The sequence below is a fragment of the Epinephelus fuscoguttatus genome, linkage group LG13 (assembly GCF_011397635.1).
Source record: "Epinephelus fuscoguttatus linkage group LG13, E.fuscoguttatus.final_Chr_v1".
In the NCBI taxonomy this organism is placed as follows: Eukaryota; Metazoa; Chordata; class Actinopteri; order Perciformes; family Serranidae; genus Epinephelus; species Epinephelus fuscoguttatus.
In genome coordinates this window covers 39,644,454-39,670,397 of record NC_064764.1, presented here as the reverse complement: position 1 = coordinate 39,670,397, position 25,944 = coordinate 39,644,454, and the positions used below count along the sequence as shown (strand labels likewise).

General features: G+C 41.6%; 1 protein-coding gene across 1 annotated transcript; it reads right to left on the bottom strand.

Moving 5' to 3' along the window:
- Positions 1-96: 96 nt before the first annotated feature.
- Positions 97-22,230, bottom strand: f5 (coagulation factor V). The gene is made up of 25 exons (XM_049593343.1): positions 21,972-22,230; positions 21,438-21,520; positions 19,283-19,405; positions 18,511-18,723; positions 18,255-18,410; positions 15,791-16,012; positions 14,849-15,014; positions 13,947-14,127; positions 11,133-11,229; positions 10,802-11,007; positions 10,509-10,656; positions 10,192-10,404; positions 7,937-10,010; positions 7,641-7,809; positions 6,805-7,041; positions 5,860-6,076; positions 5,402-5,581; positions 4,898-5,014; positions 4,739-4,810; positions 4,546-4,631; positions 4,281-4,436; positions 4,044-4,188; positions 3,214-3,365; positions 2,794-2,976; positions 97-2,659 (listed from the first exon to the last, which is right to left on the bottom strand). The coding sequence occupies exons 1-25, from the start codon at positions 22,130-22,132 to the stop codon at positions 2,513-2,515; spliced, it is 5,904 nt and encodes a 1,967-aa protein (XP_049449300.1). The 5' UTR covers positions 22,133-22,230; the 3' UTR covers positions 97-2,512.
- Between the last annotated feature and the right edge of the window lie 3,714 nt (positions 22,231-25,944).

Here is a 25,944-nt window from a genome sequence, read left to right as displayed (position 1 = left end):
GTGCTAAAAGTGACACCCTTACATAGAACACCATGAGAAGACACCAGAGTTCACATACTTAGAGCGACCATACATCACTGAGCCCGACACCACATATAAGAATGACAATCATATTTATTGAAAAATAAATTACATGATCTCTACTTACATATTTACATTCATTTATAGTCATTTCTGAAGGACAAGGTGTCGTATATCAGCTGAAAGTAGCATTTCAAAAACACATTAAAATATTGACAAAGCATTTAAGATTACTCACACTAATGCACATATGAATAAGTTCTTTTAAAGGTGCAGTGTGTATGATTCAGGGGGATTTATTGGCAGAAATGGAATAATAATATTGTTTTCTTTGGTGTATGATCACCTGAAAATAAGGATCATTGGGTCTGGGGTGTCGGTGGTTTAGTGGTAGTGCAGGCGCTCCGTATACAAGGCTGTTGCCGCAGCAGCCCGGGTTTGAATCCAGCTTGTGGCCCTTTGCTGCATGTCACACACTGTCTCTCTCTCCCCCTTCCATGCTTGTCTGTCCTAGCACATAAAGGCTAAAAATGCCCAAAAAATATCTTTAAAAAAAAAAAAAAGGATCGTTGGGTTTTTGTTGCCTTAGAATGAGCTGTTTATATTTACATAGGGAGCAGGTCCTCGTCTACGGAGATCACAATGTTGCACCGTCACGTTTCTACAGTAGCCCAGAATGGACAAATCAAACACTGGCTCTAGATAGGGACATTCACATTTTTACGGTTTCATGTCAGCCACTGTAGGAAGAAGCCCCTCCATTCAGTGTTTTTACAGGTTTTAATCAGCGGGTCGGTTTATTACGGAGACAAAGAGACCCCTGTGGATAATGTGGCTCCTGGTAAAGACCTCCTGAAAATTTGAGGCTGTACTCACAAAACTTCCTAATACAAAGAGGTGCTCTGCATGAAAAAAATTCAAGGAAAATTCCTTTCTTAGAATTTCCCCTTTAAGTTAGGTCCTTGTAAAGATAAGTTATTTGCAGAGCATCGCAGACCTTAAGGTAAAAACTATACGGAGCAGGGAGGAGGACTTTTAAGAAGTTTAAGAGTTTCTTAATCAGAGGAGAAAATGGTGAGAACACAAAGAGGTATAAGGAATATTCTCCAAACGCTGGATGACAGTGAGTAAATTAAACGCTACAGATTAGATTGTGCAGGGAGAATTTGTGTGGTTGATGTCATTAGGGATGTGCACACATTTCTCACCTAACGCTATAATGCCAGAAACAAAATGATCACAACACTAAAATATTTGGAAAACTGTAAAAATGCAACAGTGCAGCAGTGATGACTTTTGTCCGTCTCAACCTTCCAACACTTTCACAGTTCGTTTCATTTCCACTGGGTGTCCTCATACCTTACAGGCTGACAAAGGGGGTGTCTGTGACAACCAATCACATCTGACATCTATTGCACGTCTGTCCGTCCTGGAAGAGGGATCCCTCCTCAGTTGCTCTTCCTGAGGTTTCTACCGTTTTTTCCCTGTTAAAGGGTTTTTTTGGGGGAGTTTTTCCTTATCCACTGCGAGGGTCATAAGGACAGAGGGATGTCGTATGCTGTAAAGCCCTGTGAGGCAAATTGTGATTTGTGATATTGGGCTTTATAAATAAAATTGATTGATTGATTGATCTGTTAAAAGCACACATCACACCTAGCAACAGGGTCGAACACACCTCCTCACTAAAGTCAAAGTTTCTGTCTCTTCCTTGCTCAGAGATGCTCTGAGAACTTTCCAAAATCACTCCTTAGCTAGGACTCCTTAAATTTTAAGGCTAAGTTAGGAGCTCTCCGAGAGGATTCTCAGAATCTTTGTGAATACATGAGGACACAAAGCAGGCACTAGGCAAGTGGATCCTTCTCTACAGCGATCGCCATGTTGCACCGTTATGTTTCTGCAGTAGTCCATAACAGACAAACACAAACACTGGCTCTGGATAGGGACATTTTGAAATCACGTTTCATTGCATTATCGTGTCAGCCACTGTCGACGAGAGTGTATGAAAAACACAGATATCTAAACATGAAACTACTTTATTCAATATTTTTACCAGTTTAAATCTCCTGGTCCGTTAATTTCAGCGAGGAAGAGACCTCTGTGGATAATTCAGCTCATGGTAAAAACCTCCTAAACATTGAACACTGAAGGAATTCTGACCAGGAGAAGTTTGAGCTGGTTGCAATTTGCAGTCCTCACCACTAGATGTCACTAAATCTCCTCAAATCTTACACACTGCTCCTTTAACTCATTCTAACTGGCCATATATTTGTATGATAAAACAGTGTATAGGATGAGCTTTACAGACAGCCTAAGCAACAAATGTCTGCATGTGTTGGCCGTGATTTATATATGTAGTATCCTTCATACATGACCGTATGTGTGAAAGTTGAAGTGCATTAGTCTGGGGATACACTTTGAGTGTTTCAGTCTGCATGTGCACGGTTGACCTGACCTGACATCATTTGCTATGGATTTGTGTCTTTGTGTATCATCACTCAAAATCACAGCCCAGTAGCTCTACTCTCATGGTGATGGAGTTCCTCCATCTTCTGGGGAGGATGCGGATAAAGCGGGAGAAAATCGGAGGGTAGATGTAGTTCCTCATGTGGTCGTTGTTGTCTTTATTTCCCAAAAAAGTCTGCGTTTAATGAGAAAGAGAATGACATTGTTTAGAATCACGTCTATGTGACCGTGAAAGAAAACTCCAGCCGCCTGTGAGCTGGTTAATTACAAAATGTTTTACTAAAGTATTTTTTTTTTGCCTCAGCTCACCTTGAAAGAGATGTTCTCATCATCTGTGTAGTGGGTCCAGTGTATCCCGTTGTCGCTGTACTGCAGAGAGTAGGACATGACATACATCTCTGTCCCTAGAGACTTGGCTCCTTGTGTAATGATACCTGTGATCTTCTTTATTTGGGGCAGCTCCACCTGAAGCCACTGACGCATGTCACTATACTGTGGAGGAGAGGACACAGAGAGAGGTGGTAGGTTTGCCTTGTAATTTAGCATGCACACACATTTTGGAGAAGCAGGTGTGTGTATACTGCAGGTCACTCAGATCCTGAGACGTTCTACCTGACATCTACTGTATGTAATTCACTGATTATGGATACGTGCCTCCTACACCCCCACTTCTAAGAATCAGACCTATCCCTTTAATTTAGACCGGTCATGTCACTAATAGGATTTTACCTTAGCCTGCCATGCATTGATGGTGCCCTGTGTGTTGAGACGTGCAAGGGAGGCCATCCAGGGTCCAGAGTACCAGCTGGTGGCTGTGGAGCTCGCTGTGATGTGACGGTCTTCTATCAGTCTGCTCTCCATCCCCAGAGGCACCGAGCAGCCTGAGGCAGCAGGTAAGAAATGTCACGTTTACAGGAACCCAAACTCTATGACAATACTGGAGCACATAGTGCATGTGCACATGCATTTAGGTGTCATCTTGTAACTAAAGTATTTGTAGTTATCATAAAAATATACAAAATACTGTCACAATGCCACCTTTGGTCAGATTTGCAAATTGATCAGCTCTCAATCTATCAATCTAAATGTTGCTCAAACCTATCAAAACTAATGCACCAGTATTCATATGTAACCCACATTATCTTAAAGCTTGCGATCATATTACCAATGTGCTGACGGGAGTAAAGAAGGAAGTTGTATTAAGAGTGAAAGTCTGCGTGAGGAGATAGAGGTGAATGGGTCGAGCAAACATGTTACACCAAGTACAGAACCTTATGTTAAATACGTAATGTAACAATGGCCAGCCATTATTCTTTTCCCTAAACCTAACATATACAGTATAGCTTTATTTTTCTGAACCTAACCTACGTAACTTTATTTTTCTGAACCTAACCTGCGTAACTTTACCTTCCTAAACCTAACCTCTGTAACTTTATTTTTCTAAACCTAACATATGTAACTGCACCAAAAAATGTATTTTGCATATTTTGTGAACTCTTGTGGACTTCCTGTTTAAATAAAGGTTAATGAAATGGAAAACTAATACAGTAACATCTTACCGTCGAGCTCACAGCCGTAGAACTCCATGCGCACTGTAGCCGAGTTGTACCATTCGATGGGGTGGAGCCTAATGAACCGTCCAACCATAGGAGGAAAGAAGGTGTTTGTTTTTGGATCATAGGCGTTCTGGTTCCCAGTGAATATCTGGTGAAAGAGACAGCGAGAAGAAAAATGAGCGATCGCACACGTCTCACTTAGTTTGTAGCTGCATTGATCCAAAGTGATCAAACCCCCACCTTCCTGAGGTCCCTGCTGTCGCCCTTGTAGAAGATCCACTTCCTGCGGTCGTTGCTGTAGGAGATCATGTACTTCGTCGTGTACTGGGAGTAGAACATCTGCTTGGCTCCCTGCGTGGCCACCTGGCTGATCACAACTGGCCGCTGGAAGTCCACCTGTACAGGGGGAAGTCCACAGGTAGCAGATTGTTGTCACGTGGAAAGCAAGCGCACACATGCAAATATAGTTAAACACAAACACACATTCACACTTATAACACCATACCTGAATCCAGCTGTGGTTCTGCTCTGTGCTCCATGCGTTGTATTTACCCTGATTGTTCAGTCTGGCCAGAAATGGCTCCCAGTATCCTACAAAGATTAAAATATTGTCATTCCTCCAGTGACACAGAACTTTACTGCGATACATGGTGCATTTGGTAAAACAGATGGGTGCAGCCAGAAGGAGGCATGGCTACCTCTCGTGTTGATTGCTGTGATCTGGTTGTCTTTCACGCTGCTTGATTCTAAACCCAGTGGACGGTAGCAGTCTTGAAGGAGACAAAAGCAAAAGCTCAATATGAAAACACAACATGACAGTATGTCTTAATGCTGCAGGGTTGTGTAGGTGTTTGTACCGTTATCTAGAACCAGGAACAGGGTCTGCATGCCCTTCTGTTGGTTCAAACCAATTTCTGTCTCCAGCTGCCAAAGGCCAGGTTTGGATGAATTCATCTCCAGAGTAGCAAAACTTCCTGCAAACACAGTTTGATTCAGTGATTTAGTTGAAACATCTAGTCTCTGCTATGCTGTCGACACCAAATACATTCAGTCATTCATTTTCTGTAACCACTTGGGCTGGAGTCTATCCTGGATGACATTGGGCAAGAGGCAGGGTTCACCCTGGACAGGTCACCAGACTATCACAGGGCTGACACATAGAGACAGACAACCATTCACACTCACATTCACACCTACGGACAATTTAGAGTCACCAATTAACCTGCATGTCTTTGGACTGTGGGAGGAAGCTGGAGCACCTGGAGGAAACCCACACTGACACGGGGAGAACATGCAAACACTGCATAGAGGGGCTTCGAGGGTGAACTGTCCCTTTAAGAAACAGACAGTATGTTGCTCACCTGGCAGCAGAGGATAAACGGCCTGTCTGTAGCTGGTTTGCTTCTTGTGGAGGAACGTCTGTCCGTGGAAGTGGATACTCTGAAAGTCTTTGGGAGAGCCCATGTTGATCAGGTGCCAGCACACCAGCTGGTTGGTGTACATCCTCAGGCCCTTCAGGTTGTATATGATGCCATTGATGGCTGAAGAAAAAAGACAGACAAGAAGACATTTTGATGATGTTTGGTCAGGTGACTTTGTTTTTCTGTTTACTGATAACTCTCGAATGCACGGAAAAAAGTTAATGCAACTCAGTGAATTCTACCTACAGATACTGTGGACTTTTTGACACAGTAATAGATTATTAACAGTGGATTTACATACTAAATGTGTTTAAATTTGCATGTTATATCTTATGATCAAAAGATTTGGGGAGGAGGATCAGTTGAACCAGGCTAGCTGAAGGTTTATAATGCATTACAGTGGAACTTGAGGTTGTCCTTGAAGTCGGGGTCCATAAATCTCCTTCGGCTTCTCCTCTGTATCTTCTCACGGTTGTCCTCGTAGTACCAGCTCTGCGACTCATCGAAGGTCATGAAAAGCAGCGTGAACTCCCTCATGTCTGATAACTTCTTGGTCAGGGTTCCTTCTCGACACACCAGCAAAGGCCCAATCAATCCAGTGTGGATATCCTTCTCCTAAGAGACAGAACATACCCTTAAGTGAATACAGTCCACTGTGCTCAACCCAAACACATCTGTGTGTGAGTTTGTGTTTGTAGAAAAATTACACAGTCCTGTTGAAACTCGGTGCAGTGTGAGTTACTTTCAGCCTGTTGAATGTTTTTATGCTGCCACTAGGGGGTGCCACAGTCAGAAACTCCAACTCTATACACAGTGGTTTTGACCCTTTGAACTCTGCAATAGAAATGGTCCACTAGTGCCTACACTAAAATCCCCTCACTGGCTCCCTGTTGGGTTCAGGATCCAGTTTAAAATTCTCATCCTTGCTTACAGAGTATTACACGGTCAGACTACACTACATTTGTTGTCTGTCCCTCGCACTCATCTTAAGACACGAGGTGATTTAGCTTTTGCGACCGTAGCACCTACATCTTGGAACACCCTGCCTGCTCCCTCACGATCCGCTGACTCTGTGGTTTCTTTTAAAAGCCAGCTAATAACGTGTGCGTGGGGCAGTAATGAAATCTGAACACACACGGTCAGCTGGAGACACATGATAGACACAGGTGTGAACAGAGGCGTGTCTCCACTGTTCACTTGTGTTTGGATCACGTATCATGTGTCAATACCAGGTCTAAAACTCTGAGACTCAACAATCAACTAAAATTTGCATTATGTTTCTTTAATTTCTATTTGTAAATAGCATTTATTCAATAATTGTCCACAAAGTTCAGATTACTCACAGGATTAACGCCTGAATAGTAGGCCCAGGTCCGACAGTGAGACTCTCCTGGCGATGGCCCAACCATAGAACTGGTCTTCCACATATATGTGAAGGTGGTGTTGGGCTTAACCTCATTGTCATATTTATGCCAGTACTTGGAGCCATCCTCATAGGACAGACCCTCTGTGTTCTTCGTGTAGGAAACTCCGTTTGGATGCAAAGAGTAAGGACGCTTGGCGTTGTTCCTGAACACCACCTGCAAGACAAACAGACACATCCTCTGGTTGGGTAATCATGGCTCTAAAGGAATAGTTTAATATTTTGGAAAATACGCTTATTAATTTTCTTGCAAAAAGTTTGATGAAAACTTTGGACAGTTATTTTAGTTTAGCACAGAGACTGTTAATACGGTGAAACAGCTCGTCCCTCGAAGGGCGCCTGATTTAAAAATTAGGTTACAATTTTCTAGCTGATATATTTTGATTATATTTAGCTCACTTTCCTGAAATTCAGCTCCTTTTCCTCACATTTCATAAATTTCATGAAAGACAGTATATTACACACAAGTGACAAATTAAATATAAATGTTAAATGCCAAATCTAAATATTAAATCTAAATCTAAAAGTTGAATCTGGTCCAAAATTTCAAGGGTTTTTTTTTGGTTAACGCTACACCCTTTCGCCAAGTTTCACGAAAGTGGTGCCAGTAGATTTTACAAAGTCTTGTTGACAAAGAAACAAACTGAACCAAAACAAAACCTCCTGGGCAGAGGCAGTGATGAAAGGGAAGCTTAACACAAGAAATAAAATAAGAAAATGTGAGATCCCAGAAGAATCAGAAGCTGACAGTCTTACCATGATGTTTTGTCCGACCTCCGCCTTAATGACAGGTCCCAGGATGCCTAGATGCTCGTCCATCTCTCCACGGATGTCAGGTGTGCTGAAGCTGCTGTCCAAGTATCCTCGGAAAACCACCTTAGTGAACTTAGTTTCTCGGCTGTTCTGCTGCGACTTGTCTTGCCTCCTGTGGTGAGAACAGAACATATTTCAGCTTTGTGTACCAATGTGTACCTGCTGTACAATTCTCCAAAAAATCATAACAATCGTGTCTTTTCAAATGTTGTGTGAGCTCTTCATATCTCTGAGCTTACCTCTGTCCGTAGCCACTGTAGTCCCACTCAACCTCCTCTGCAGCGATGAAATAAGTCCGATCATTCGGGCCTGAGTTTTTTAAGTAGTATTTGGTGGTGTCATCTAGGTTGATATTCTTTAAGTCTTCATGACTGCTGTAGGGGTCTACATAGGTCACATATTCATATTCATCTTGATTCAAATCTTCGGTAACTGGCTGTAGATGATGTGGTTCGTCCCCAGGAATGTACAGCTCGTAGTCACTGAAATCAGGCCGAGGCACACCAATGACCACGGGCATGTTAATGAGCTCCGCTTCATCAGAGACAGGCTGCAGTGCAAGGGGTCGTGACCCTCGCGGGGTCATGCCTGGATGGAACCCACGAGGAGAGAACGGTAAGCCACTCCTGGCTTGAGGCTTGTACTCCTTCCTCCTCTTTGTTTTCATGCCCTGACCCTTCTGCGGCCACTGTCGGAGGTTCACCCTCCTGACCTTCTTTTTTGGAGTTGGCGTCGTTTTGGGGGTTTCTTTTCCAAGATATTTCATCATGTAGTCAGGAATATCCCCGGGTTCCAGTTGGTGAGTTCCATCGTAAGTCCAGTTGTGGCCCTGCGTTTTGATGGAGGTGGTTTTAATCACCTGCGCACTGTTTTCTGTGAGGTAGATATGCACTTCTTCTTCAATGCTGTCTGGCGCTGTTGGCTCCTCAGAAGTGTCATTGGAGAAGCTTTTTGCAGACGATGTGTGGTTGAACTCACCAAGAAGATCAGAGGCATTCTTCCATCTCTCTGAAATAATCTCTGCGGATGAATTTAATGTCGATATATTCTGTAAAGGCCCAGTTTGCTGCAACTCGTGTGTTACATTTTCAATGCTGGAAGTGGTGATCAGGGAGTCATTGCGACTTGTTGCAGTAGATGCATGGCTCAACTCACCAAGAAGATTTGAGGCGTTCTTCTTACTTTCTAAACTAATCTTCCCTGATGAATTTGATTTCGACATATCCACCGTGACATTCTGTAAGGACCCATTTTGGAGTAAATCATGTGTTACATTTTCAAGGCTGGAATTGGTGGGGATAATGTCAGAGGAGTTCATTTGAAGGTCATTGTCTGGCTCTGTTGTGGTGGTCAGCGAGTCCTTGCCACTGATTTCGTCATCTGTGCTCTCCAACCTCAGCTCGAAGATGTTCAAGATGCTTCTGATAAGGCTGCTGAAGTCGACCTCTTCAACATCAGCCGCTGGAATAGACAAAGAATGGTGCGATCCATCTGCTGACAGGTCAGCTGCAGTGTTATTCTTATCTTCCTGTTTTGTGGCGTTGCCCTCTGGTGCACTGTGGAGATTGCTGGTGCTGGAATTGGACAAAGGCGTAGAGTAAGAAAACACGTCCCCTCTGGTGATTGTCTCCTCGGAGTCCTCCATCAAGATCCCACCCGCAGAAGTCTTGTTGGCATCAGTCAGGGTTGCGTTCATTAGATCTGATAACAACGTAGCATTGTGAGCTGTTGTGTTTTCTGTTTTATGCACAGAAGAATTGTCAGAAGTTGATGGCGCACTACTGTTCTGCAAATGTATTGTATTCTCGCTCATGCTTTGCTTCAGCAAATTAACTGCTGTAAGGTTTAGTCCATCCTCTTCTTTCCCATTTGATAATAATGTGTCATTTAGAGCATTTGGTTTTGGAGTAGATGTTTTGTTTTTATTCCTTGTCTCAGTGAAATTAACGGTTACATGAGTATCTCCATCAGGCACATCGATAGTATCATATTCGAGGATGGAGAGGTCAAGCAGCTCCACATCTGATATAGCAGACTGGTTCTTCAGAGACCTGAGACCTAATTCATCTGCAAACATTTCCGTGTAATAATCTGGCTCCACTGGCTTTTTTTTCTCAGGTATTTTCTTCTCCTCTTCCTTTTTGATTTCATCCAAGCTGAGAGGGTTCCACAAAGTAAATTCTGTGAATTCTTCATTATCGTCATAGTCGTTGTACTCATACTGGCGGTCGCGAAAGCACTCAACATCCTGAAACTTTACACGCATTCCCTTGGTTGTCTCATGGGAATTCAGAGTAGCCATGAGCCAGACACCTGGTTTGAGAGGGATACAAAAAAATCATCCATTAAAATACAAAGCTGCAGCATTTCACGCGCAGACGTTTCAGATGGTACCATACTGACTTTCTGTTGTCACAGTATTTTCTCAAGTTAAAGGTTTCCCTACACGATATATAACTTGACATTAAAAGAGGCATTGTAAACCCTGACTGACCGATGTTGTCCATGTTCATAGTGATTGTCTCTCCAGTCATAGGGTAGAGGCTGAGAAAGTCATCCGTTCGTCCATTCAGCTCAAACGGATGGCCGTAGAAAGTAGCCGTCTGGATGAAGTCTGGTGCTCCTACGCTGGAGACGTGCCATGTTGCCACCTCACCATTGCAGAAGCCCAAGAGCGGTCCGCTCTCAAACACATAACCGTTAATTGCTGTAAGGAGATTGATATGAATATTAATGAATTTTAGTGAATATGTCATATCTTTTAAAGAATGAGCTTTCATTAGTTTCAGTCTGATTATAGCAAAAACGTACTGTGCATGACATTGGATTTATAAAAGTTGGGGTCTGCCTTGTTGACTTTGCTTCGATCGCAATATTGGCGAATGTTGTCATCCAGGTACCAACTCTTGTTCTCATCAAATACAGCCAACATGGCGTGCTGCTCCTTGTCTGCTTTCAGCTGTGGAGAGAAACCAGAAGTATATTTTGGATTGTTTCATTTACGACTTCTAATTTTAACAGTTTATTTCTCAATGGATGGAGTAGGAATATGTACATTTGTTATACATATGCAAGCATGCCTAAAAATGAATGAGTGTCTTTACCTGCACACCCCTGATATTGAGAGAGTGACTCTTGCAGATGAGGATTGGTCCTATCAGTCCTGAGGCGATGTCCCGTGGTGTGTCCACTGCGCTGTGGTACAGTCGTGTCAGACATCGAGAATCTGCGTCAAAAGGCTCATCCTCGTCGACCACTTTCCATATGTAGGTGTGTGTCTCACCTGGCTGAACACCATGAGATTGGTTGCCTGGCAAACACATAAAGATTTACCTCATCAGTTTGACTGTAATCTTTTTATATGGTGAAACCAGAGTGGGTACATCATACCACCACAGAAATCCATCTGTTTTACTGTGAGGAGAGATTTAGTACCTCCTGCTGGGTAGTTGACTCCCTCATCTGACTTCTCTATGGTCAGTCCATGTGGATAGATGCTGTAGGGCCTGGAGGCCTTGTTCTTAAAAACAATCTGTAACAGGACAGGAAGAGGTTTGATGACAGTAGACAACAGAGGTGAGATCAAGTCATTAGCCCCGTTTACACTGCCAGATTTTCAGTGAATGTTGGGCCGTTTTGCCGGCAAGCTGCGAGCGTTTAGACACACAGAGCCGGTTGGCGAGTTGATCCGAGGTGCCCAATTTTCCGCCTCGTAAGGTAGACATATTGGTGGAACCCTTTTAGTTTAAACAGACCGAGGCGGCCTTCTGCAACAGGAGGGGCTGTTGATGACTTGTGGGAGGAGCTGTTGATGACTTGTGGGAGGAGCTGTTGATGACTTGTGGGAGGAGCTGTTGATGACGCTGCACGTGCGAGCCACTGGTGGTGGATAAACAGGAAACAGCTGATTGCAGGAATTAGCGAGCAGCTAGTAGCAAGAGGGAAACACAAACCTGACAGACACTGTAAAGATGAGCAACTGGGGAGACAAGGAACTGCGCGCCCTCCTTGTCCTCGCAAACGAAGAGGCCATTAACCGTCAGATGATGGGGACGGTCGGTTATGCTGACATCACACTTTCATAGCATATAGCGCTATTAACCCTATGGGCCCAAACTACTCATAGTGCGTCCAAATTCACACCTGTTCTTCTCTATTGATTTTCTCCGCGTGCATCATGGCGAGAAGCCACACATATCACGTGAAAAAGCAGAATCGTAGCTTTCCGACAAGGCCAAGCACTTGTCGGTAGTCCAATATTTTCACAGTGAAACAAATGGATAAAGTTACACTAAAATTATGTATAGCAGAGCTTTTCATACAGCTCTGCACACACATTACTCTTGGGTGGATTACTCGCGAATGCAGGCTCGCACAGAAATGCCATATCACGTGAAAGCGCAGGATCAGAGCTTTCCAGTGATACCACACACATCATTGTGCTGTCATCACTTCATGCTATAAATCCAGATTCATTGTCTACAAAATAAAAACCTGACGAAGTTCGTTACAATCCATTATACAGATCTTGTTATCAGTCACTTCATATAGTGAGGAATATCGTATCTTACCACGTCTTAGGCTTGCGTGTGTTTCTCCCTGTCTATCCACATTTGTAGTCCGGCTTTCAAGATGCAAATATCTCCATATTGTCCAGTTGACACTCCATCAAACTTTGTATGACAAGACCAGCCACTTCACCTTTGCGCACCCAGACAACTGCAGCCTAATTATGCATGCATGACAGGGCCGTAGTCACCATATACATTGAGGGGGACACCCGCCCCCCCCATGCCCAAAATGCCCCACCTGGCACAAACCACATGTTTTGGACAGCTGTGAAGTGACAGAATGTCCCAGCATCATGGTTCTTATATTGCCAGATTCCAGAGAGTCTCCCCTCTTCATATATGGCAGAATATGTCTTCTTCCAACTTGCTATGCTGAGATACATGTAAGAATTTAGGCACACAGATTTGTTTTTTTCATTGATATAAAAATTAATATAAAATACAGGCACATAGAAGGACATGGAATGATGGCAAATCTGGTTAGCCCAGATTGTCCTGAAAAAAACCCAACAAGATATAGCATGTGTATGTAGCCTTTATAATGACTGTGATATGAGCTTAAAACTAAAGGTAGTAAAAATACCCCAAAAACGCCTAGGGCCCATAGGGTTAATCAGTAGTTTACCATGACCGAATGAATTTTGTGTGTTTCTGTCCTGTTTTGTTGTAAACTCATGTCATATTGGAAAAATATTGATAACTTTCTCTTCCCGAATTTTCTGTAAGATTTTTTTTTTCTTAAAAGTAACATTGTATGTCATTGCATGTTTAAATGAAATGAAATTATTTATGTTAACATGAGTAGATCCAGCTCAGGAAATACAAAAAAATTAATTGATTTTAAATATCGTACTTTTTAATCTTTGGGTTTGGTGGAAGGTATCAAGTATATTCAAGTCAAAATTGATTTGATTTGATTTTGTGAAGTCGAATCCTAAGTGATTAAAGTTTGTGACTCGAGTATGACTCAAGTCCAGGTCATGTGACTCAATTCCACACCTCTAGTAGACAATGATTAATATTATCCCTGATGACCTGAAGTCTAGAATGAAACTATGAGAGTGACACATGATTTGTCTTTTTGCTCTGTGTGCTCACAGTCACTGATTGACAGTAAGTGCAGACTTTCAGCTTTATTAAGGGTATCCTGTGCAGGAAAAGTTGGTTACTGTTTGTAAACAGCGTTACCAGCTGTAAAGTGAAAGCCAATGCCTGGTTCATTCTTGAGTTTTGTCTGCTTGGTTTTTTGCCTCACTATGTTTTTTTTCAGTGCTGTGTCTGTGATTATTGTAGCTTCCTCTCAGATGTGTGCACCTATTCACTACCTTTTAATCCCAACCTCACCCTGACAACTGTGTCTAAAAAGTCCTAACAGCAACATAAAAAATAAAGTCCAGGCAGAGGGCAGACTCTGCAGATAAATACACCAACACACACTTTCATTGTGTTGTAAGAAATGACTGAGAGGGATTACTTCTGTTTGAGTCTGTAGGTAAATCCTGCATAGTATACCTTTAATTGGATAGTGTTTAAATATGAACTGCAGCCATTTTCATACATAATTCCTCAGTTCTAGGACACAGTTATTAAAGCTAGCATGAACACAAACTTAAATTCTGATTTCTCTGCTCTTGTGTTACGTGTGTTACAAATTTAATTGAATGGAATATGATCTCACCTTGATGACATCTCTGATCTGCGCTCTGATCACTGGGCCCAAGATCCCCCGCTCATTTTTCCTCTGCTTTGACTCCAACCTTTGAGTGAATGACTCGTCTGTGTACATCATGTAGACGGCCTTCTTGTACCTTGTGCCTATGCGTGTTGGTGACTGTGTCAGGTACTGCACCTTAAAGTCCCTGCACAAAGAGATAACATTTTATTTAATTTTGACTGCACTGCATTTCACACTGTGTGGCACCAGTGTGTTTAATCAGTGTAAGACTGTTTCTCAAGATCAAATAGAGTCAGAAGATGGAAAAGATGGAAGTGAAAGAGTGAAAGATGGGAAATAATATGTTTAGCTTAAAGCAAAAGTGAAAAGAGAGGCAGCGTAAGCTCCTTTTTGTATAACCACCGGCCGGCATACTTGTCTGATTTACCAGCTGTGTGAACACACTGTTACTTGCGCGAATGACTCGCATGAATATCGCGAGTAAAAACAAATATTCCAGCGGTCAAACTCGCGTGAGTAGAGCAAGGCGAATATTTTACTCGCGCCCGGTGTGAACACACTGTGAGCCTGTCTGTGACAAAAACAAACACTTGTAGTGGACATATATTGATGGTGCACAAATGCCCTGAGTGGTAACATGGCAGCTGGTTATGCAGCAGCTAGCTGCAGAGCTCTCTCCCAATACTGGACCAGTTTTAAAAAGTGCTGTCCCAATTAGTCACTTAGACAAAAAAATATGGAAACATAGGATCCAGGTTGAAAAATGTCAAAGTTTCCCTTTAAATAAATCATAAATACAAATGTTATATTTGCTGCAGGGGGATGTTTCATTAGTTTGCATGTACACTTTTAAAAATGCTCTGAAACATATGAAATGCTCTGACGTGTCTGTAAATGCTGCTTACTGGTCAACGTGTTCTGGCATATTAGGTGCATAGTCCCAGACAATTTCCTCAGCAGCTATGTAGTACGTCCACTCCCTGCTGTATCGTTTCTGCTCAATGGTCATCCTTCGCCGTGGTGCTGTGAAGCCATCACACTTTTCCACGTCCACGAAACCATGCATGCCAGCTGCAATGGCAGAAACACACTTGTAAATGTAGTTACACTGGTAAAATGTATGTATTCATGGTGGATGTTGGATCTACGGAAGCGTATTGCATTCGCTTGACAAATTAAAAAAAAAAATCTGTTTTATTGAGCATTTTTCCCTGTTTTTCGTGGTAATTTTTTTTCTGTTTTTCGTGGTAATTTTTTTTCCTGTTTTTCGTGCTAGTATTTTTTGTGTTTTTCGTGGTAATAGTTTTTCGTGGTAAATTTTTTTTAGTTTTTCGTGGTAATTTTTTTTCCTGTTTTTTGTGCTAGTATTTTTTCTGTTTTTCATGGTAATACTTTTTCGTGGTAATTATGTTTCTGTTTTTCGGGGTATTTTTTTTTGTTTTTTGGGTAATTTTTTCTGAGTTAAGAGAGCCATAGAACAACAGACACTTTCATTCCTTCCTTGAGAGCTGACTTACTTGAAAGTGTCTGTTGTTCTATTGCTCTCTTAACTCAGAAAAAAATTACCCCGAAATACAAAAACAAAAAATTCCATGAAAAACATAAACAAAATTACCACGAAAAACAAAAACAAAATTACCACGAAAAAATATTACCATGAAAAACAGAAAAAATACTACCACGAAAAACAGAAAAAAATAATACCACGACAAAAATAAAAATAAAAAAATTACTCCAAAAAACAGAAAAAATTACTCAATAAAACAGATTTTTTTATTTATTTGTCAAGTGAATGCAATATGCTTCCACATGGATCAGTTTATTTCACGAGTAGAAAAAACACATACCCTCCAAGTGCTTGTTGGTGTGTGAGGAGAGCAGCCAGCGGCCCGTGTGGAGCGCCACCATGCTGGCAGTGGCGGTGGAGCCGCTGATCAGACCCACTGATGACATTTTGTGGCCATTCTGCTGTAGAACCTGGCCGTTCATGTGCACTGTGAACACCTCCGCCTCTGAGCTCATACCCACCAGGTGCAGGCTCACGGGGGCGTAGGCACACATGCTGACATCTGGACAGGAAGGAGGAGACTGTTGGTCACTCTGTGTATTTATCTTTGAACCGTGTTGTTTATGAAGAATATCTGGTGAATGTCTTTTCACTGACTGTGCACCACACACTGTACACCATGACGTTTAACACCACCACCATAAACCTGAACCTTCAGTATGAGCAGTGGTGATAGAGGTATTCAGATCATTCATGTCAGTAACAGTAGTTATAACAGTGACGTAATACATAATTAATAAAACTCTGTTTCGGAGGACATCATCTTGGACTTGAGGAAACTGTGATGAGAGGTTTTACTACTACTGCTAATTGTACTGTTGCCCTATTTTAAAGTGTATTTGTAGACAGTTTAAAGGGGAGCCATTATGCTTTTTCTCATTGTCTGTCATATATAAAATATTAAATGTCAGATGTTCAAATTAAACATGACCAGAGTTTTAAGTAAAAGTAATCTCTGTAAGTAAAAATACATCCAACCCCTCTAAATACTCTGTTTCCAGCAAGAAAAGCTGTTAAGAAAAATGAATGAATGAATGAATGAATGAATGAATGAATGCAGGTGACACGGTGGTTCAGTGGTTAGGATTGTTGCCTCACAGCAAGAGGGCTCCTGGCTCAAATCGGGAGAGGAGGGTTCGAACCCAGGGTCGGGGAGCCCTTCTGTGCAGAGTTTGCATGTTCTCCCTGTGTCAGCGTGGGTTTCCTCCAGGTGCTCCAGATTCCTCCCACAGTCCAAAGACTCATTGTGATGGTGACGTTAAAGTCGCGCAACTGTAGTGTAATTTGTTTATTGTGAAGGTTATATGTGTCATTAGCTTTTGTTTTCCACTGAGCTTATATTCTGCAATAATCCAAAGTCCAGGGTAAAAATCTTGTTGACTTTTCGTGGAGGGAACCGGGTCGACGTTAACTTCCGGGCTGGCCTACAAATTAATGTCATCCCTGCTGCACTTTTGCGAAGAGACACTGAGTTACAGAAAGGAGGGGGTCTTAAGGTGCGGACACACCAAACCGACATCAATCACCTATCTGTGCAGCCGAGCACCGCAGCACCTCCACGGACTATTACATCCAGATGGTCCCGGTGTTTCCTCCGCAGGCTCCACTTCACTCAGCTGCCTGATAAACCTGCTGCTTCTTCCCACTTTAACCTGAATAACAAACCAGGGCTCGGTGCTCCGGTTGGATCCAAACGGAGAGCCAGGGCTAGGTCAAAGACTTGCGGAGGCTAACTGGCTGTGCTTCCCTCCGGTCATGCTGCAGCTAACGCTCCGCTAGCCGCTCCCAGCTAGCTCCGGTTTGTTATTCAGGTTAAAGTGGGAAGCAGCAGCAGGTCTGTGGACAGCTGAGTGAAGTGGAGCCTGAGGAGGAAGCACCGGTTAGCCCCGGTTTCACTACAGGCAGATTCACTCGCTACAGGGGCGAGGAAATAAAACCTGAACAGCCAATCAGAGTGATCTCTCTCACCGACAAGCTCTGCTGCCAATTCAACATGCTCAATTGGCCGAAAAGCCGCAGAAGTGCCGACGGTGCAGGACACACCGCAAAAACTAGGGCGACAGACGCTCACCGACGGCCCGACTTCGGTCGACGGCCGACCGTCAGCATGGAGTGTCAGGGCCTTTAAGGAGACAGGCACTAAAGTGGAGCGATTTAAACGGAGGGTGTAAGAAGTGTTCCAGCACAGAGAGTATGAGGGAAATAAAGTGCTTTTTGACCACTGAAACATGTAAACTTGTTCTAGTAGAGACCCAAAATACAAATCTGAACCTGAAATGAGAAAAATAGGTCCCCTTTAAGTTTGATGTTTGTAGCTTCTCAAGTGTGAAAATCTACTGCTTCTCTTTGTCTTCAGTAAAAGTGAACTGGATATCTTTTGGTCAGAGAAAACAAGATATCTGAATTTGAGTGATTGTGAAAGGTAGTTTTACCATTGCTTGAAAAGTCATGTCCTCCAGCCTTATACTTATGTAACAAAAGGACAGACCTGACTTTAAGTCATCAGTGTCTTTGCAGTCAGTGTAACCAATAGCAGCGTGAAGCATCAACACTGTTGTCATGACTACATAAGGTTAATAAACTCTGCACTGACTCAGAGCAGACATTCATCTATTAACTAGAATTCAGTCTGAGGCGTCCTGATGTGTCACCTGCATATCATGTTTTAAAATATATCCAGGGATACCTGAACGACCGACTGACTCTGTGACTCAATGAATAACAGAATGACTGGACAGACTCACCAGGCAGTGATCCCATTGTGTATCCGTTGATGGTGTATTGGACGTGGTTGGCGTGGCCGTTTGGTTTGTACTTGCTCTCTGTCTCATCGAAGACCCCAAAGAGGAAGACGAACTCGTGGTGGAAGTTGACCTGCTGCCCCGTCTCATCCAGACTGCCTGCAGAGAGAGGACAGAGATAAAAAAAAAAACGATTCATGTAAATACTGTGATGACTGATATTTTGTGATTTGAAACACAGCCACGTTCCACTGCTTACCGGGCTTGCAGATGAGTAAAGCACCAATGAGGCCTGTGTTGTAGTCCTCCACAACATTTCTGTGGGAGATGTAGGTGTAGGTGAGACAGGTGGGGTCATTTAGCTGCGGAGAAACATCTGACGTCACCTCCCAGTAGTAAACGTGCTGGCAGTTTGGCTGCACGATGTCATCCTCTTTCTCTTTCAGGGATGTGTTGTCAAAGTAGTTAGCTCCTGCAGAAAGAAATCAGTCTGAATCAGACCTTTCATTATGGATACACAGAGACGTTTAATCATATTGGAACGGTCAGATTAATGAAATCCCATTGCCGAGCAGGGGTCTGAGGAGGTTATTGACTTTCCCAACAAAATTTGTGAGATGAATTCCACTTAGATGAAGAATTTGCTGCAAGCTAGACGTTAATTTTGAATTCCTCTGCACTCTGACTTTTGAATTAAGACCAAATGAAGAGGCACTTAGTGTTAATTTCCTCCATCCACACTGGTGCTGATGTCCTGTTATTTCTCTCTCCTGGACTCAGACAGTGATTTCCTAAGGCTTAGCAGTGCTTCCTGTTGGACTTCAGTACCGTCTACTTTGATAATCGGCCTGTCCTGGTTAATATTTTAGAAAAAGACAAACAAGGTTGTTTGTTGTGTTGGTCAATCTTGTGTAACATCATGAGCCCCCGCAGTGACCCTGACAGACAGCCTGTATGGGAGAATGTTACTGGTGTCTTTTTGTTTGCCACATCTGTCGGACTCATCCGCAGCTGCGTTTACAGGCACCCACCCTCTGACTGTTTCCCGTAAGCGACCCCGTGTGGGTGCATGCTGTGCGGTCCGGTGGCCATGTTTCTGAAAGTGACGACAATGGTCTCGCCCTCCTCGGCCCTCAGCGTGGGTCCGAGCAGACCTGCAGAGAAACACATAATTAGGGTTACGTGGAATCTGCATCACGTGTGTATTTTGGCACACCACCATGACACACCAGAACAAGTCAAATAAAGTCAAACTGTTTTTCTGTTGTTTATACACTGTTTTTGACCAGCAAATATAAATCACCAGTGTCCTATATACGTGGTAATGTAATGTTCTCTTATTCACCTGATACTTTCCTGGAAAGGAATTAATATGTAACTAGGAATGTAACATAAGTTAGTAATATTTTCCTGCTCCTGAAGAATATTTTCTTTTCGATCTTATTAAGGTGTTGGGCCACGACGAGTCTACAGAACACACTGCAAATTATTTCTAGGAAGTTACAATATGTAACTGTAATAGTTCACAATAAATTACATTATTGGCTTTTACTGTGGTATTTGACCAGATTCAGAATTTTACTGTGAAAATCATGCAGGTAAATATAATAAATTTTACACAAGCATACTGATAAATCACAGTAATCAGATGTACACAAACTGTGAAGTTACAGTTAAATTGAGGAATTTACAGGAACATACTGTAATATCACAGTAATGTAACAGGCTTTAACTGTGAGGTTACAGTTAAATGTAGTAAATTTACAGCAGCATATTCCTAAATCACAGTAATATGCAGGCATGGCCACAGTGGGATCACAGTAGACAGCTGTTATTTCACAACAATTTACTGTGAAAATAAAACAGTAATTTACTGTAAATGTACAGTCAAATATTTTACAGTGCAGCTTTAATAATTCTTAACATAGAACAGCATTTATCCAAAATACAATTCCCTAATTTGGTGTTTTAATTACGGCGTTGGAGAGTGCTGCCTGACACGTCTACAAAATCTCCCACAGGTGAATCTTTGACTCCTCATGCCTTGTATCAGGCAGGCGCCAGAAGAAAATGCACGTCTCTGCAAACCACAAATGTGTTACATCTGCACGTTTCATATGTATCATATTAGCATTTCTAAAGTAATGCAATATATGTGTGCCAACAAACCTGGGTGTTTTTTTGAGACCCTTCGCTGTGTTTCCAGCGGGGAATAGTGCAACAAAAAGCTGTTGTTTTTTCACCAAAACATCCCTGTGCTTCCTGCCTGGATCGTGCCACCAATTTTTGTTTTATGCAAAAACATGATCTTGTCCTAACCAGAACCAAGCATTTATGGACCTAAATCTCTTACCACAATTTAACACAAGAGTTGTTAAGTTTCAGTGTATCTGTTACATACTGATGTACAAATGTAACGTGTCCGTGGTTTGCAGAAATGTACAATGCCAACATTTTTCCTGGTGATAGGGTTGCCTGTGAGGACGCATCTGCATTGCTTTTGATTCAACACTTATTTCAGATTTATACTTAAGTTTCCCACCCATCTGTATAATCTGTCTAATTACCAGGGCTGAATACCATATATCAGTGATGAATCAAAGCTTCCTAAATTTGCCCAGTTTTTGAAATTTTGACTTTTTCAACATCATGCTAGTGTATCTGTGAGCCTGTCACAGGTGGTCAGACTGATGTACTCACAAAACTAGGCCTGTTGCTATGTTTAAATGTCCGTGTCTGAGAATAACTAATAATTAACACTAATGCATAACGAGTAATACTGAATTGCTATATATTACTTTATGGGCTATTCTATCTATTTTTGAGGGTAATGGTATAGAAAAATAGAGCATTTAAATACTGATTTGAACATTGATTATAACTTTGAAGCATTCAGATCAGCCCAACAAATCCATCTATTTTTTTAATTTACAGACTGAAAGAAATCAGCAGGCACTTACTATGTGTACCAGTTAAACACATCCTTAATACCCCTCTAATTAGTACCAAAGTACATCGTTCCTTTAAAGAAACCTCTTGAGAAATATCTGTTAAGTACACATTCTGGGAATTCATTGGAAAACCAAAGATACCATCTGAGTGTAAAGAGGATCTGAGGACAGGAGAAGTGTTTCCTAGCAATCAGAGTCAGACAGTGTCTTCGTGGAAACCCTACGGGAAGTTTACCTAACCAGGAGGGATGAGTCTTAGCCTGTTTGAAGTCTTTGTCATACTCCCGAAAGACCACTTTCTTATAGGTGGGACCTGACCTGAGGAATAGCGGAAAAACACAAAATGAATCAGCACAGCAGAGAAGCACAAGTCAAACACAGCAGTGCAGCATTATCAACCAGATATGGACTTTGAGATATGAAGGCACAAGTTTCCCTCCGTGTTGCAACTAATGTGTGTGACCCAGTGTGTGTGTAAATGTGTGTGTGTTGTAGTAATGATTATTTAATCATAGGAGGAAGAACAGGCTGCCTGAGGAATGAAACAAGGACAGACTGGAATGTTTTTACAAAGCACAAACAACTTAAATAACAGAGCGTCAAGACTTTTTGATGAGCTTAGGTGGACAGAAATTAAATAAATCATAATTTAAAGAATTATTCATTATAATAACAGAATGAGAATAATTGAAATATAGCCTTTACCACCTGCTGCATGTAAAATGTTTGCCTTAATTCTTGTCTAAGTCTCCCACCAGCAGTATCCTACCTTTGTGCGTCATTGCCAGAGTAGTCCCAGTCTATCTCGACAGCAGCGATATGATAGTGTCTCTCCTTTGGTTGCTGCTCCTCAGCTTTGACATGAAGGACAGTCAGAAGAACCAGGACAGGCAGGAGATGCCAAGCTCCAGCCCGGACACAGAGCCTCATGTCTGGGATCAGTCCTCCAGGTGAGAGCGGTCTGTTCTGCAAGTGAAGAGGCTGTGATCTGTCAGAGAGGTCCACTCAGTGCTTTATCTGTCACTGACACACAGGCTCATTTAAACATCATGTCCCAGGGCAATGAACTGTGTCTCGGCATTTTTTTTCCCCCCGTCTCTCTTGTAATTGAAACCTCATGTGTTTTGCTGTGAGTCATCCCTGAGGGTGTGTGTATTCCCATCATCTCTGAAAAAACAGTGTTGAAAATCACGTTGATAATTTCTCTGACCTCAAAATGTCTCAGGAAAGTCACCCCGTAGAAACACACCATAATTCAGGAGATAAACATGTATGATTAGTGGCAGCTCATCCCAAACTTTGCGTAACTGACACATTCTTACATGTAATTAAAACATCTCTGTGTACATTATTTCATCATGAGCACTTATCAAACTGATGTATGAGAATAGGTGTTTTTAATTATAATAACTTCTCTTGCCATAAACAGCAAAACAACTCTGTTACCAATATTCATTCATTCAGAAATAATTCTAAATTTAAAAACACATCTCCTTTTTGTTATCATGCATCACAAACTTGGAATAACCCCCCAGATGATGACAAGCCCCAACTCTGAGCACTTTTACATCAAATTTTCCTCTACTCCTCCCTGTAATGAATGCAAACTTATTTTTAAACTTGATTTCAAATCATTTTAGACAATAATTTTATCGTTGCACCTCTCTCCTGCACTTTTTACATTTTTCTAAACAGTAAATCATGTGCTTGATACAAAATTTCATAAATAAAAGTGATGGTTTTGGCTTTGGTGAGACAGGATCACTCATGCATCTGTTGTGGCATTGCCCTCCAGTGAGATGTTTGTGGGACAAGGTGATATCAAGTTTGTCTTCTATCCTGGATGTGAAAATATCTCTGTATTCATCAGTCTGCCTCTGAGGCACAAGGAGAGAAAATATACAGTGGACGCTCACACACCACATTATTGCTCTGGCTTTTATGTCGGTTAAATGTCTCATTGATGAACTGGAAATCACACAAATCATATTGTTTTAATATAGATGATTGTTAAAAAGACTTTAAGGATATATTATTAATGGAACGGGTGAATATGACCATGGAGACGATGGACCCTAGTTTTTTATAAGATTTTATCTAGGGAAAATTGTATTGTATCCGTATCCTTTATTTTGTTCTATATGTTATCTTATCTCTTATCTTATGTTATTGCTCTTTACAGCACTTTGAATTGCGCGGGTGTATAGAATGTGTGGTACCAAAAAGATTCATCACCTCTCATTTTGAATATTGAAATTCTCATTATGACATCAGCTGTCAGCCTCGTCTCACCTGGAGTTCACTCACAATGCATCACACAGACTCTGAACTTGTACCAAGAACACAGCACATCTTCCCTGTTCTGGCCTCCTGTCAGTATCAGTGAATTCATCGTTTCATTTGTTTTTAAAGCACCATTTTCCCCTTTATTTTTGTACAGTGGATCAATATTACTGATGCATTAAGGGGTATGTCCACTTGTGATTTTAAAATGAGTAAAAGCAAAGTTGTTTTGTCTTGGGGTTAGAAGTCATCAGTCTCTTGAATGTCCGACCACACACAGCACGTCATAGCTGTGAGTGCTCTGTGATCTGTGGTAATTGTGACCACACCCGTCTGTGATGTATGGCGCTATTGCCACACACAAACATTACTGCTGCACAGGATGTGGAGAAAGCACGCTGTCTGGGGAAGTTACCCTTTGACGTAAGAAGAGTTGGGATGTCGGCTAGTGTGGAGCCAGTTTTAACTTTATACAGTAGAAGTACATCTGGACATGAAGTCGATCTGCAATGAAACTAGTCACTGTTAAAGGGACAGTTCAGTTTTTTTGAAGTTGGGTTGTATGGGGTACTTACCCATTGACAGTATATTATGTGCAGTACGTTTGTCAGCACGCCCCCGGTTTGGAGAAGCAGGCTGGAGGTCAACACAGAAGCTAAGTAATCCACTGCTGTGGAGGGGAGTAGCAGCAAAATGTATTTTAGCCATCAGTGTCAGTTCAAGTGTGCGCTATATCGAGAGTATTTTCATTACTGTAGCTCTCTATCAGACAGCGCGTTACAAAGATACAGTAATTTTAGCACACAGAACACAGGAGTTGCTGGTCTACTGCTGCTTCGATCAGTTAGTTAGTTTGTGATTGTGACTTTAGTTAATCTGAACTAACTATTCGAAACACCAAAGTCACACAGTAACACAAACAATATAATTGTTTGAGGCAGCAGTAGACCAGCAGCTCCTGTGTTAGGCAATGTTAAATCACTGTTGTTGTTTTTTTGTTAGGACTTTTTTAAGGTGGCTAAAATTAATTTTGTTGCTGACCCCTCCACAGCAGCACATTACTTAGCTTCCATGTGGGCCTTCAGCCTGCTTCTCCAAACTGGGGACGTGCTGGCTGACATCTACTGTATGTAAAAGACAGTCTATGGTACCCCATACAACCCCACTTCAAAAAGTCTGTACTGTCCTTTTGAATGATTCCAATATGACGAAAAGGGCATGTGTAGCTCTGGTATTATTATTTTGGAGACGTGGTGAGAACAGAAACAATGCAGGTTCCCTTTTAATGTCCATGCCCAAGATTGTACAAAGCTCTTTTTTAATATTTTTCCAAAAACGTGCAATAAAAGGGCATTTCCAACTCTTTCTTACATTTTTTTTTACACATGGGAGATATATTGGAGTTGCATTTATTGAGAAACTGGGGTGTACGTTGTAGCCTGTGAAATATTCGGTATTGGCTCTCATTTAGCCGATTACATAAGAATATTTTACTTGACAATGAAAATATCTTAGACCACTCCTCCTGGCTAGATTGGATTCCTGTACTAATAATTTTATCAATGTTATATTTGTCCAAGGACTGTAGCTTCTGCTAAAAAATGGAAATAAACTTTTTTGTAATATTTGGAATGAGAAGAAGGTCATCAAGAGTGCTCCTAACGTAATTATCGTCAGGAAACTTGCAGGCAGAGAATATAAAATGTCTGATCTGTAAATATAACATTCAATATTTTTAAGTGAGCTTCTTTAGCCTGAGGTGGAGTTGGGAAAAAAGAGCTATCTGGTTCTTATTTTGACTGTCAAATTACTGCTGTATCCTTGGAACATACTGTGTGTTTGCATCAAGGGTGATGGAAAACAAACTGAAGTGACAACACTCCTCACAAATGTATTATTGCATTTATTTTATCTGATTAACTACATCTATTCATAGCTGCTGAAGGCTTGTGTGGAATAACTGTAGAATAAATCAGGATGCCTGTAACTAACTGAATCATTGCTTGTGAAATGCCTGTAAGATTGTATTTTCCCACAAAAGTATTATATGTTAAAATCTAATAAATGAATAATACCAGATACCTCTGTCCATTCATTCCTTATAATAACAACGGGATTTTCTCTTAATGAATATACTTCTGTTATCCCAAATAGGGACCATCTGTGAGGTAAAGTCATGCTTTTGTATCAATTTCCAATCATGGATGACTTGTGGTGAAAAGCAGAGCTTAGTAAGTAGTTTAGAAATTTAAAAGTCACAAGATTTTAGAAGGAAAATGAAACCAGAAACTTTTCACCTTTTCTAAAGAAACTTTTTAAATATTTTAATTTAATTGTACAATTAATTTGATCTGAGCTAACAGCATCTAAACCCTCCTCCTCCTCCTTCACACGTTCATTAACAGCTGATTCACACGGATGTGCAGTGCGTTTGGGATGACGTCAGCGCGGCACCTGCT

Excerpts from the sequence above, each read along its gene's own strand:
- f5 (XM_049593343.1), bottom strand. The coding sequence starts at position 22,132 with ATGAGGCTCTGTGTCCGGGCTGGAGCTTGGCATCTCCTGCCTGTCCTG. Across the intron at positions 5,582-5,859 it reads GGACAACCTCAAGTTCCACT|CCATCAATGGCATCATATAC; the intron begins GTAATGCATTAT and ends TTTTTTCTTCAG. Across the intron at positions 4,437-4,545 it reads AGAACCACAGCTGGATTCAG|GTGGACTTCCAGCGGCCAGT; the intron begins GTATGGTGTTAT and ends CCCCCTGTACAG.